Consider the following 13,190-nt stretch of genomic DNA (forward strand, 5'->3'; position numbering starts at 1 on the left):
CCTTTCCTAAAGGGACCAGAGCACCTTCCAGCTTCCTAAGGTACAAGACTAGTTTAGGCTTAATTAATTTGTTATTTGGTTATTTTATATGTTAAGCCTTTAAATTTATGTTTTAATAATTGTGTGTTTATTTAAATGGGTTTATTTCAAAGCATGCCTATACTTTATTATGTTAATAGCAACACAAACCTGCTGAAGTTTTCTCCCCAACAACCTTTGCATGTTTAGCGTTGCTAGAGAAGATGGTGCTAAGGTGACATTCTTAACTTGTGTGACATTTCTGTGACTAGAAGTGTGTGTTATACAGGGGCTTTTAAATTCTTCCCAGTGTGTACTCTCAAAGTTCTAATCTGATGAAGCATGAATAGCTGTGGGAAGGGGAAGTATGACCAGATTTTCTGTCAGGCAATTTATTTTAGTATCTGGACTTTTAAGTTACCTCCAAGCTGGTCACGGTGGTGTGCAACTATAATCTCAGTGTCTTGGGAGGCTGAGACAGGATTGCAAGTTCGAGGCCGATGCCAGCAATTTAGTGAGATCCTCAGCAACTCAGTGAGAACCTGGCTTAAAATAAAAAAGAATTGGGGTTATAGCTCAGTGGTAAAGCACCCTTGCGGTTATTCCCCAGTAACCCCCCTCCGCTCCCCCCAAAATAAACTACTTTCAAATAGACAAAATTTATTTAGACATTAGAACACTGATTTTAACAAACCATCAAATCCTTAGGTTGAAGTATGAAGTAAAAAAAAAAGTTACTATTAAATACTAGTTTAAGGTGTCTGGTATAAATAATGAATTTATAAGTCTTAGAATTAAAAGGAACCTCCAAAATAATTTCTTTAAATATGTGTTTTTAGGTTAAGAATCTCAGGTCCTGAGTGTCCGATTTAGTCTTTTCTTAGTAATGGTGTTCACTTCTGTCTGAAACTGACATCCAGAAACTATTTCCTGTTAGAATCAGAGTCAGGGCTACTTTTCCTACCATGGTTAGAGATGGGGTAGCTTTTGGGGCTTTCTTAGGGTGTTGAGTCTCTCCTCTGGTTTCTCTGATTATAACCAGCCTCCCTACCTCCTTAGTTTTATCCCAGTCATCTTCAGCTAGCATTGGACTCAGATCTTCTGACTTCTAATGTTTTTTCCTATACTACTTAATACTCCTGGGGACTATCCTAATTCTGTTAATGACTTCCCGTCCCACAAGTTCTAGTCATTAATGTTCAACTAATACATATTTTTAAATTTTATAACTTATTTATTTTTATGTGGTACTGAGGATCAAACCCAGTGCCTCACACAGGGTAGACAAACACTCTAACCACTGAGTCACAATTCCAGCCCTCAACTAATATTTTGAATAAAATAAATAAAACTGTACCTCAAAGGTTCTCACCTCATGCCAAGCTGGAGCTCTAAACACCTATTTTTTTGTTGTTCTTTTTTCTCCTCCTCCTCCTCCTCCTCCTCCTCCTTCCTCCTCTCTCTCTCTCTCTCTCTCTCTCTCTCTGTCTCTGAATTGTTATGAGTTGCAAGTTGAAAAGACAGGTATGTTTATAATGTAATTATATGTTTCCAGTTCCTTAAAGTGACTTTCCTTTTAGTGAAATGTCTGTTATTTTTTCAACCTTTCCACCTGTAGGCTTATAGGGACTGGTCCCTTACATTTTCTGATACTTTGAAATTCTCTTTCAAAATAGAACATTGGTTTTTAAAAAAAAAAGTTGAGGGTTCTTTCTCAATTTATTCTTTTCTTAGTAATGGTGTTCACTTCTGTCTGAAGCTGACAGCAGGTGAAACACCCACCTCATATAATTAAGATTCTAGTTGTCTAGCATGTTTGGAATTCCTGAAGATTCCATAGTCTCTTTAACTTACCATTTGCATAGTTTTTGTCTATTTCAGGGCTTTGGTTTATTCCAGGTACATTTACAAATATCCTTTTAAATAAAAGATAGTATGTATTTTCCCTGTCGATGATGATTTTTATATTGAGTTATATTCCAGACAATTTTAAATAACTCATGATCATGTAATAATACAATATTTAACATATTTAATACATTGTTTGCCAGTGAAAAAAATTTGGGGAAGCCTATTTTCAAAACTTTAACAGAAATTAAGGTCATTCTCAACCTTTTCAAATCTTTATATCTGCTGTTGAAATAACTTGATCAGACTTATGATTATAGAGTAAGCTCAGAAACCCATTTAAAATAATTAATAAATAAATTAATAAATAAATAATAAATAATGATAAATTAATAAATAAATTTTCTATATTGTCAGCTTTATCATTGCAATAGTCATGAAGGAAGAATAAAAGAGCATAGTTAATACTAGTTTTAAGGCATAGATTCTACATATGTTTTATCTACTGGTAATTTTTTTCATGAATCTTAGCCTAAACCAATTAGTGGCATCTATAATGTTTCAAAACTTAGACTTCTCTCATCTTTCTCAGTAAGTATCAGAAATATTACCCATATTTGATGATTTGCATTTTTCCTTTTATATGTTTATATTTTGGACCCAGAGTGCTTGTTGGAGGATTGGAATGAAATTCATCTTTCATTGAATAGGAGTTGTGTTTTAGCTTAAAAATGAATTCTAAAATATGATCACTTGTTTTCTTGCTGACATAAGAGCAAAAACTATTTAAACGATTCCTAACAACTTGGCAATGTGTGTTTATTCAACAACATCCATGGAGAGGGAAAAGATGTACTGTCAAACTCTTTTATGGCTGTTGCTTTGAAATTTCTATATATATATATATATATATATATATATATTTTTTTTTTTTTTTTTTTTTTTAACACAAGTGAAGATTTTCTGTTAAATGTTTTACTTTGTGTTAGGAGCAAATGTTAATTGTCAAGCCTTGGACAAAGCTACTCCCTTGTTCATTGCTGCTCAAGAGGGTCACACAAAATGTGTAGAACTTTTGCTGTCCAGTGGAGCAGATCCTGATCTTTACTGTAATGAGGACAACTGGCAGTTACCTATTCATGCAGCTGCACAAATGGGCCATGCAAAGTAAGTGTTAAAAAAGAGAATAAAAATGATCTCATAATTAAAAGTTAATAAGAAATAAATCTGGGCCAGACCTTCTACCTCCTGGCAAATTCCTTGATATTTCCCTCCCTAGCCAATCTGCTGGGTGATTAAACCTGTTCTTAGTCTGTCCTCTTGTTATCCTTAGCTCTTCTTGATCTTACTTTTCTACCATGAGGCAGAATGGTTAGAGATGGGGTAGCTTCTGGGGCTTTCTTAGGGTGTGGAGTCTCCCCTATGATTTCTCTGATTATGATCTCCTCTCCCCCTCCTTAGTTTTATCCCAGGCATATTCAGCTAGCATTCCGATGGCCTCAAGTTTTTGAGTTTGTGACCCCTTACAGTGGAGTCTTTCATTTGTATATGCTGAGTAGACATTCCCATCTTGAACCCTTTTGATTGGAATTCTCTTTATCTAATCTCAAAGCCAACAAGGTATTTTTCCCCTGTTGCTGTTGTTCTTTGTTCCTTCCCAAGAATTCTCATGAAATCATTGGTGTTCTCTGGGAAGAGTAAATCAGGAGTTATAGGAATCTTATACTCTGAGCTGGTAACCTGGTTCTATAAGAATATGACTGCCTCTTATTTATTGACACTAAAAAGTTTTCTTTAAATATATATTTATGATCTTTAGGGTCATAATTCTACGATAGTACTTTTTATAGCTGTTGTTGGTATTATTTAATTTAAAAAGTAAAAATGGTCTTTACTTTGTTTACATAGTAGGAAAACAGATTCTACAATTTGTGTATTATACCACTAGGTGGCATGGTATTTCACTATGTCCTTAAAGGTATTTGTAAGCATACTTGTACCTTGTGGAAAAAGAGTAAAAAATTTCAAACCCATTTAAACAATCAGACATATTTTTTCAATTTAACAGCTATTAAATAGACCTTTTATCTTAACAAGATACTTAGGTTTTGAAATTTGATATTTTTCATAATTCTTTATTTATTTTTTTCCCTTTCTGTATTGGGGATTAAATCCAAGAATTTGTCATGCTCGGCAATTACTCTACCACTGAAATACACCTCTGGCCCTCCCAATTTTTTTTTTTTTTTTTTAAGCATAAATCTTCGATGCAGTTTTACTCTGAGCTTTAAATTGATACCACAACTCCTTTAGGAATTTATCCTCAATTGTGCTCAATTTCGAGGCCTCTGTTTGCCACTAATGATTCCTTCTAGCCTACTTTAGAGGTAACCCTTTCTGAGAACATAAGTTCTCCTTTAATGTTATCTTGGGTCTAGTTTACATAAGGAAAAGTAACAAAGAGAAAAACAGTGTTATAAAGATACTTTGGAGTGGCCCTGTCTTTTTCCAGAATGGGGGAAATTTCCTGGCTTATTTCATCCTTACAGTTTTATTTTCAATTTTAGAAGAGAACAATAGTCCTTTTTCTCCCCAACTGACTGCTAGACCTAACTTTACAAATCATTTGAGAACTTTTAATGATTTTCTTTAGAACTTTTCCCCACCTAGCAACCAGCTTCTTTATAAATTTGTTTTAGATTTTAATAAACACATATTTTTTCACAGAATATATCTTATCAGAAATCCAGGGGCTGGGGAGATAGCTCAGTCGGTAGAGTGCTTGCCTTGTAAGCACAAGGCCCTGGGTTTGATCCCCAGCACCCAAAAAAAAAAAAAAAAAAAAAAAAAAAAGAAATCCAAATTTCTTCCTGATGAAAATATTATTCTTTATTTCTTGTCACTCATTATCTTTAAAAATTTATACTAATTGGAAAAACAAAATTAATTAGTACTTTAAGAAGGAAAATACTTCATTTTCTTAATTCTGATTTATATTTAATATAATAAATATTTAAATAATTTAAGATCTTAAAATAGCTAATAATTTGAATTTTGTAGGGAAGGTGGTACTGGTAAGGCAATAATTAGTAAAAATCCTGGAGAGAAAATAATTACCTGTTTCCTTGTAGGAACATTACATAATTCTGTTTCAGGTATATTTAAGGACCTTTATATTATACAACAGTAAGTGAAACATTTTGTACTATGTGTCATATAGTAATTACTGGAGATAGCAAGTATAATAAAGACAGAAAGGCTTCTTTAAATCAATCAATCAATATCTTAAAATACATGAAGTAGAAATCTTTCCTGCACTCATTATAAATATGAAATATTAAGTGCTCCTGAATTTGTTTATTTGTAGAATCTTGGACTTGTTAATACCACTTACTAACCGGGTCTGTGACACTGGACTGGACAAAGTGAGCCCTGTTTACTCTGCAGTGTTTGGAGGACATGAAGAGTGCCTGGAAATATTACTCCAGAATGGCTACAGCCCAGATGCCCAGATGTGCCTAGTCTTTGGATTTAGTTCTCCCATGTGCATGGCTTTCCAAAAGGAGTATGTGTATTTGCTATATTTTAAGTCTTTTTTTTTTTTGCTACATGGAGATGTATTCCCAAGTGACTTTTTCTTGTAGGGAAATTTTGGTATCTTTGTTAGTGCTAAACTGCTAACTTAGAAAACAAACAGAAAAATCCACTGTGTGCCATATTCAGTCTGGCTATAGAAAAAATTAGGTGATAATTTTAGATTGTTTAGATTGTCAGGTTGTTGTCTTCCCCTCTTTTTTTTTTTTTGTACTGTGAATTGAATCCAGAGCCTGGTCAATTTTCTTTCCCTTTTTGAATCTGGATTACATTTTCAGTGTAGCAATTCAGGGAACACTTTAAATATTTTAACAAAAATGGAGGAATTCTCTGATTATCTTTGGTCCTTCAAAATAATTCAGGAATTAAAAATGTGACTTTATCAAGTACAGCAATAATTGTGTTTCAGGTTATTTTCCTGTGAAATTATATTTATAAAACTTATTGTGAGCCTTAAAACAAAACATTAGTTTTGTAGATATTGCAGTTTAATGTAGTTGACGTATAGGATTTCTTCATGTCAGTTAGAATAATTGAATTTTAAAGGTCTAAAAAATGTTTCATTAGTCCGCCATGATCCTATAAAGTAGAGTAATTAAAGAATTAATGTGGTTTTTCTAAGTTTCTGGCCAATAAGTTGTCTATAATACTACTAAAATTTTAAAGTAGACATTAAGAGTAAACTTTATGGGCTGGAGATATAGCTCAGTTGGTAGAGTGCTTACTTCACAAGCACAAGGCCCTGAGTTCAATCCCCAGGGTGGTACATGCCTGTAATCCCAATGGTTTGGGAGGCTGAGGCAGGAGGATTGCAAATTCAAAGCCAAAGCAAAAGTGAGGCACTAAGCAACTCAGTGAGACCTATCCCCTCAAAAAAGAATAAACCTTATGAGTAAGACGTCTTACTGAGTGATATCTGTGTATAATCCAATAATAGAATATGTTCAGTTGATATTATTTTTAAGGAAGCAGAAGGGGTTACAGGCATACTTCAAATTTCATTGGCTTTCCTAAATTCCTCATTATAGAGATGTACTTGTGATTTAATTTAATTCTCTGCTGAAACTTATTTATTAAGCTCTTCTGCCTTTACATCTTTATATCTCTTAATATTTGCTATGTTAAATACTGGTTCATATTATTTGTTCTAAATTAAACTTCCAGGTATACATTTTAGTTTGAAGATCTGGTTAATCTGAGTATATGGGACCCACTCTATGCATAACACTCATGATTTCTTAGAGTTTTATTATATAATCTTTCAAGTTTTCTCTTTTGTTCAAGAGGAACCTTAATTACTTTAGCTTATCTTTAGGAAGAACACTTGGGTAACTTGGTTTCAGTTGTCTTTCTCTCTCTTATATCTAACACATCCCCTGTGTAATGATGGTCTTTTTTGACCTTCATCTCATTTTTCTTGAGAAACTAAGATTTTTTTGGTCTTTTGGTAACAGTAGTTGAGCTCTTGCCTTATTGTCTTGTAAGCGTAGTTTGAATTAGACCTATATAGTACATTGTACCTGTTTTCTCTGGAATACCTTAAAATTAATGATATTCTTTGAGAAATGGACAATCTGTTTTATGCCATTTATAGGATTTAGATAAATGAAGATTGGTGGAAGAGGTCTTAAATAGGCTTCTGGATTTTTCCAAGATTAGTTTCCTTTCTTCCTTTGATTTCTGCAAACTTAGTCAATAACATTAATTAGCCAGTTGTTTTGTAGAGAACACTAAAATAGATTCTATCAAATGTATTGAAGAAGCTGAAGCATGAACCCCATCCTTTAAGAACTTAAAACCTAATGGGGAAAAATATTATTTAGTAGCATTTGCTCTACTGTCTTCTACCTCTTTACTAAGAAGTGTTTTTAATGTGCTCAATAATGGAAGACAAGGCTCCTCTTTTTTTTCTGCTGCATCTAGCATGACTCTAAATATGAACTATTTTCTTACTGTTGAATAATGACATAAATGGTTGTTTTTCTCTATTTTTCACAAGTACTCCAATGTTGCATTTTTGTGTTCTCTCTCTCTCTCTCTTTTTTTTTTTTCCTAGTGTTGGGGATTAAAGATCCAAGTGTTCCATCATTGAGGTATAGCCTGTATAGTATTTTTAAAGAACTCTTATTGGCTTACTTTTTATATCTAAGTCACTCTGTAAACTTTAGTGCTGCTAAGACATACTTTTTTTTTTTTTTTTTTTTTTTTGTGATACTGGGGATTGAACCCAGGGACTTGTGCTTGTGAGGCAAGCACTGTACCAACTGAGCTATCTCCCCAGCTCAAGACATTCTTAACATGCAGTGTGGGTTTACTTCTAGCCTCAGGAGAGTAATCCCACTAATGCCCCTCTTTTGCTCTCAAACCGCATCAAAAAATGGGTCAAAATACAAACGAATCTACCTAGGGACTCTGTCAAATAGATCAAAGTAGGCAGATTATGAAAGGAAGCAGTAATTTGGTGAAGTGACTCTTCTGGACATGAACTTTCTGTTTTTTTCCTTTTGCCATGTTGTCCTGATGGCAGACCCCAATCTGGAACTGGGTAGCAGCAGTGGCTTCAGCAGCTAACATCCCAATAAGAACTCTGTGTGCCAGAGAATATAATGGAGATGCACAAAACAGACCCAAATTATTGAAAGCATGATTTAAACTATCACCAGCATCTCAAACTAAGTATCAAGTTGCATATTCATGGGTCCAGGCCCAAAGCAACATAACAAAAACTTTGAGAATGAGTTGTTGTTAGTACCACTGTCTATAGAAGATGAAGCAGAACTTGTAGTCTGAATCTAACTAGGTTATGTGACTGCTAAAATAAACAACTACAACAACAAATCAGTATTCTTCAAAGGATTATAAGACACAGGACCTGAAGTCTGTAAACATAACATTTACAGCATCCAGGATATAGTCTAAAATTATTTGGTATATAAAGAACTAGTAAAATATGACTCCATCTCAAGAGAAAAGGCAATTAGATGTCCACCCTGAGAGGATGCAGATGTTGGAAATAACAGATAATCGAAAATGGCTATTATAACTCTGGTTCCTGAGGTTAACATACTTGAAATAAATGAAAGGTAGAAATTTTCAACTGATTAATTAAAAACTATAAAATTAATTACATGAGCTCCAAAGCAGAATGGAAGTGAAAGAGAGTCAACTGACTTTAAGATGAATAGAAATTATCTACACAGTACAGGAATACAGATTGAAGGGGAAAACAAAAATAAACACAAACAAACAAACAAAACTCACCCAGAGCCTTGGACCTGAGGAACAACATCAGTATTAAAGTCCAGTATTAAAGTATTCATTAAAGTCCATTCTAGGATAGGAGAAAGTGATTAGCATGGAAAAAGTATGTAATTTATTAATGAACCAAAACCTCTCAACTTTAGATGAAGATATAAATTTGTAGATTTGAGAAGCTCAGTAAACCAAACAGGATAGGCCAAAGAAAAGCACACTCAAACCCAATCATATTTCATAAACCAAAAATGAAGAAGCAGTGTGATGTATAGTAAGTAGTCCTTGGTCACGCATACTAGCTAAGAAACTTTGCTTTTTGCTCCTCTTGGATATTTTATTCTTTGAACTGCCCTGTAAAGTGTAATTGAAATGTAGTTTGATGGCTCTCCAAAAGATGAATTGAGCTATTTTCTTCCATGTGGGAACTTGTTGTTAATTGAACTAAATGTATTATTTTAATTAGTAAGGTAGATTTTCAGTAAGAAGAGTAATTGGAAAATATTATATGTTGGCCTCTATAAAAATATCAAAACACCAAAATATCTGTTTTATAAGGTCTGGTCTCCTTTCTAATTGACTTTTCATTTGTTTGCTTGGATCCTGTGATGGGCTAAATTTTGAAACATTTTTGCATTATTACCTATTTGTAGGGAGTTCAATTAAAGGGAAACTTTCCCAAGGAATTAAATCTAAACGATGGTAGATCATGTATGTCTGCAATTAATATCCATAAATAAAAGAGTTGATTTAAGAATTGTACATTGAGCTGGGCACAGTGGCACATGCCTGTAATCCCAGTGGCTTGGGAGGCTGAGATAGGAGGATGGAGAGTTCAAAGCCAGCGTCAGCAATGGCAAGGCACTAAGCAACTCAGTGAGGCCCTGTCTCTAAATAAAATATAAAATAGGGCTGGGGATGTGGCTCAGTGGTTGATTGCCCCTGAGTTTAATCCTTGGTACCAAAAAAAAGGAATAGTACATTGCATAATTTTTGGTTCATAGAAAAATGTCTAGGTAAGTTCTCTACCTGCTATCTATATAGACAATAACATCAATTAATCATTTAATCCTTATATTACATTTATATTAGCTAATATTGGACTGTTGACTTGCATGTCAGTCACTGTCCATGTAAAATGAAAATGGATTATTTTGGGACTTTGTATAAACCTTTGCTGATTAAGAAAATTTTTTATTGTCTCAATAGATTTTGTTTTTGTATATGAAGTGAGTAAAAACAAATCAGCATCTTAAAATTGGGATTCTGTACAATCATGCCTAAACATTTATTAAATTCAATAGAATCACCATTTACAAAACAAGGATAATTGAATATAATTTTAACTTAAAAGTAATTATTATCTTTTATTTTTTCCCTAATTTTCTTAATGAAGCAATGCAAATTTCATATATCCCATTTACTAATTATTAGCAAGAGTTCAAATTTTGGCTATGACACTTGGTATCAGGTAATTTAGAAGATGCCATTTTCTAAAATTAATTTGGTATGTAAATTTTCAGGGCTTTGGTAATAGATAATGGAATAAGATTAGTGGTATGAGTTTTGAAATTTTATAACAATATGTTGTATGTTAATTTGGTGTAAGATTGTCGTATAAAAAGATTTAATTAACACTTATCTCACTTAAGGTGTTAATGAGTAAGAGACTTTTGTCTTCTCATTTGCATGTTTTCTGGTATTTCTCTGAAATCTATAAATTCAGTACATATGGCCTTTCTTACACTATTGGCCTCTTAGGTTTAGCAAACTTTTATTGCTTTTATGAATAATATAATTAATATTAAAGGTGATAAAAATAAATATAAATAATAACTTTGGGCTTTAAATTTTCTGTTACTCAGTCAACTTGACTTTTTAGCTCAGAATTAGTGTACTAATGGTTTTGGTGGTAGTTTTGGGAGGATAGTTTCCATTTTAAACAGTGACCTTTAACTCTGTTCCCCACTTTGCAGCATAAAGTGTTTCTTCTGCCAAGGTACAGATCTTGAAGCAAAAGTAGTCTTTGTTCTTGGGACTGAAAAGTTTATAGCTGCAGTGATATGATGCCAGTCTTTCAAGGGCACAGTTAAATAATTCAACTTAAGTGAGAAAATATAAGAAAAAGATTCCTCTAACTGGAATGGGAAAAGGAGGAGGGAAATTGGAAATTTCAGGACAATTTGAACAAATATTAATGACCTTTTATATTTGGCTATTGATGGAGACCATATCTTAGCTGACCTGATGTTTTCTGTATTTCTGATTGATAATGAGCATTAGTCATCACATTATTTCATGTAAATCTTTATGTCCATTCTATTAATCACTAGTGTACACATTGAACTCACCTATTGTTTTCATTTTGTTTTTAGCCAGTGACTGAAAGCCATTCAGGTAAAATTTATCTATGACCTTTTGATAATTCATTTAATAAGTTGATTAGATATTTTGTTGAATATTTTGTTAGATATTGAACATAAAATGCTCAAATGTTTGCCCATTTCTGTTTGTTTAAAATAAATTGTTTTATTATTAATTTTCTCTGTCCTTTTCCGTGGGTACTGTTTTTCTGCTCATCTTTGAACTTCAGATGAGATTGGACATATTCAGAGTGGTATGGCTGTAGACCATTTTTGAACTTCAAAGAGCAGAGTGGTGAAAAATGTACACGCCCAAAAATAAGATCTAGACTGATTTTTAGTGATCTCCTCTTTCTTAGAATCCAGTGATTATGACTATTTCTATAATGAGTTGACTCTGTGTCACAATTAATTCTTGATGATTGTGTTAAACAGGTTTAACTCTTTATTCCCCACGGAGTGATTTAGAGAGTTTTCCCAATTTGATATCAGGGCTTAAGAAAATTTTTTGAAGTATTAAGAAAAATACAGAGATATTTCCATATAATCTATATTTTAACCAAAGGTTACCTAAGCTAAAGAATTTATTGTATTCCTGGTGATGTCTAATAATCAAGGTCAAATAGAACAGTTAGATTTCTTGCATTTCTAGAGCATGTCCACATACTGGATAACCTTCCTAGAAGCTCAGGGCATGCTGACAAAAATTCTGTGATTCTACATTTTATTTTACAGTTATTCTTCTTCTTAGAAATAGTAGTTTTCTTGAAAAAGGGTCTATATTGTAACTCCTAGTTAGTTTTATAAGGTTTTGGAAGTATGCTCTTGTCCCTTCTGAAACAAGGCAGCATTAGTACAGTCATTGTAAGAAGTTAGGGCTGTTTTCCAAAACATAATTTTGTAGAATCCTTATTCTGTAGATGGTTAATAGATACTACATAGGACAAGAGTAATTCTATAGTTTAATTGGTTTGGAAAACAGGGTTAAACTATGTTAATAGTTTCTTTTCTGGAGGACTTGTGAGAATTTTTGTTACTACAGCATGCTTTGTGAATTCCTTAGAGGGGAGTGGATCTACAAAGGTTTTAAAAATCCTGAAATAAAGGATAAACTCACATTTATAATAAATATACCATTGCTCTTGTGTTTAATAGACTTTTTAGGCATTTTATACTCCATTTATTATACTTTCTTCAGATTAATGATTGCTTTAATTTTAAAGGTGCTTCTTAAAAAGTGTCTGGAGGTTGAAGAAAATCAGAGCATATAATTTGAAAATGTAACTTAACAATCTGCTTAAAAATAAGTTCATCCTATTTTTCTCTCTTTTCTTGACTCACTGTATACTGAATAAGATTTCTCCAGTTTTTCATTAAAGAACCTTTTTCATAATGGATCCTTTTCAAGGACTAAAGTTCCATGAAACATAGTTTGGGAAACATAGGTCTAGTCTTAAAATTTTTCTCAGTTTCATGAAGTGTTCAGTTTTAATAATAGAGGAGAGAGATTTCAGGAACCTGCTGTATCCTATTCACTATTAGTTTTGGTTTGATATTATCATCCCAGTTCCATCAATTATTGACTTTGTGACTAAGCTTCAGTTTTTGAATTTAGAATGGAGATAATATAATAGAACTTCTTAGGGTTATAGGATTCAGGCAAATTTTACTTGTAACCCACTTAATGTAGTGCCTAATACAGAATAAATACCGTGTTAAGTTTGTTATTATAAGGAATCCCATGCACACATGTTCCTCTCACACTTAGATGGTTTATCTTTTGTCCTTAACCTTAAATTTTTCTTAGCATGAACCACATGTCTAGGTGCTGTACTGAAATTTTAATAAGAAATCTTTTTGGTTTTGTAGTTTTTGCTAAACAAAAAATGACTTGAGTACCTGTCTGTAGCATTTTCTCTCATAAGGTGCTTTTAGGAGATACCATGTACTTAAGTTCTATAGCAAAAGTATGTCTTCTGGATTGGATTTTTAACATCTAAGTATCTACAGTTAGGCTATTGATGGTTTCAAATGCTTGAGAGAAGAATTCAACCATTTCCTGAATTGCACATATCAACAATATGACTGGAAAATTGCCAGGTTTCTTGAAAATTG

General features: G+C 32.9%; 1 protein-coding gene across 1 annotated transcript in view; it reads left to right on the forward strand.

Moving 5' to 3' along the window:
- Window positions 1–13,190, forward strand: part of Asb3 (ankyrin repeat and SOCS box containing 3) — a 97,958-nt gene that overhangs the window by 49,948 nt on the left and 34,820 nt on the right. Inside the window, 2 exon segments of the mRNA XM_047521851.1 lie at window positions 2,856–3,033; window positions 5,234–5,431. Coding sequence (XP_047377807.1) covers window positions 2,856–3,033; window positions 5,234–5,431 — 376 coding nt within the window.

The sequence above is a fragment of the Sciurus carolinensis genome, chromosome 13 (genome assembly GCF_902686445.1).
Source record: "Sciurus carolinensis chromosome 13, mSciCar1.2, whole genome shotgun sequence".
NCBI classification, from domain to species: Eukaryota; Metazoa; Chordata; class Mammalia; order Rodentia; family Sciuridae; genus Sciurus; species Sciurus carolinensis.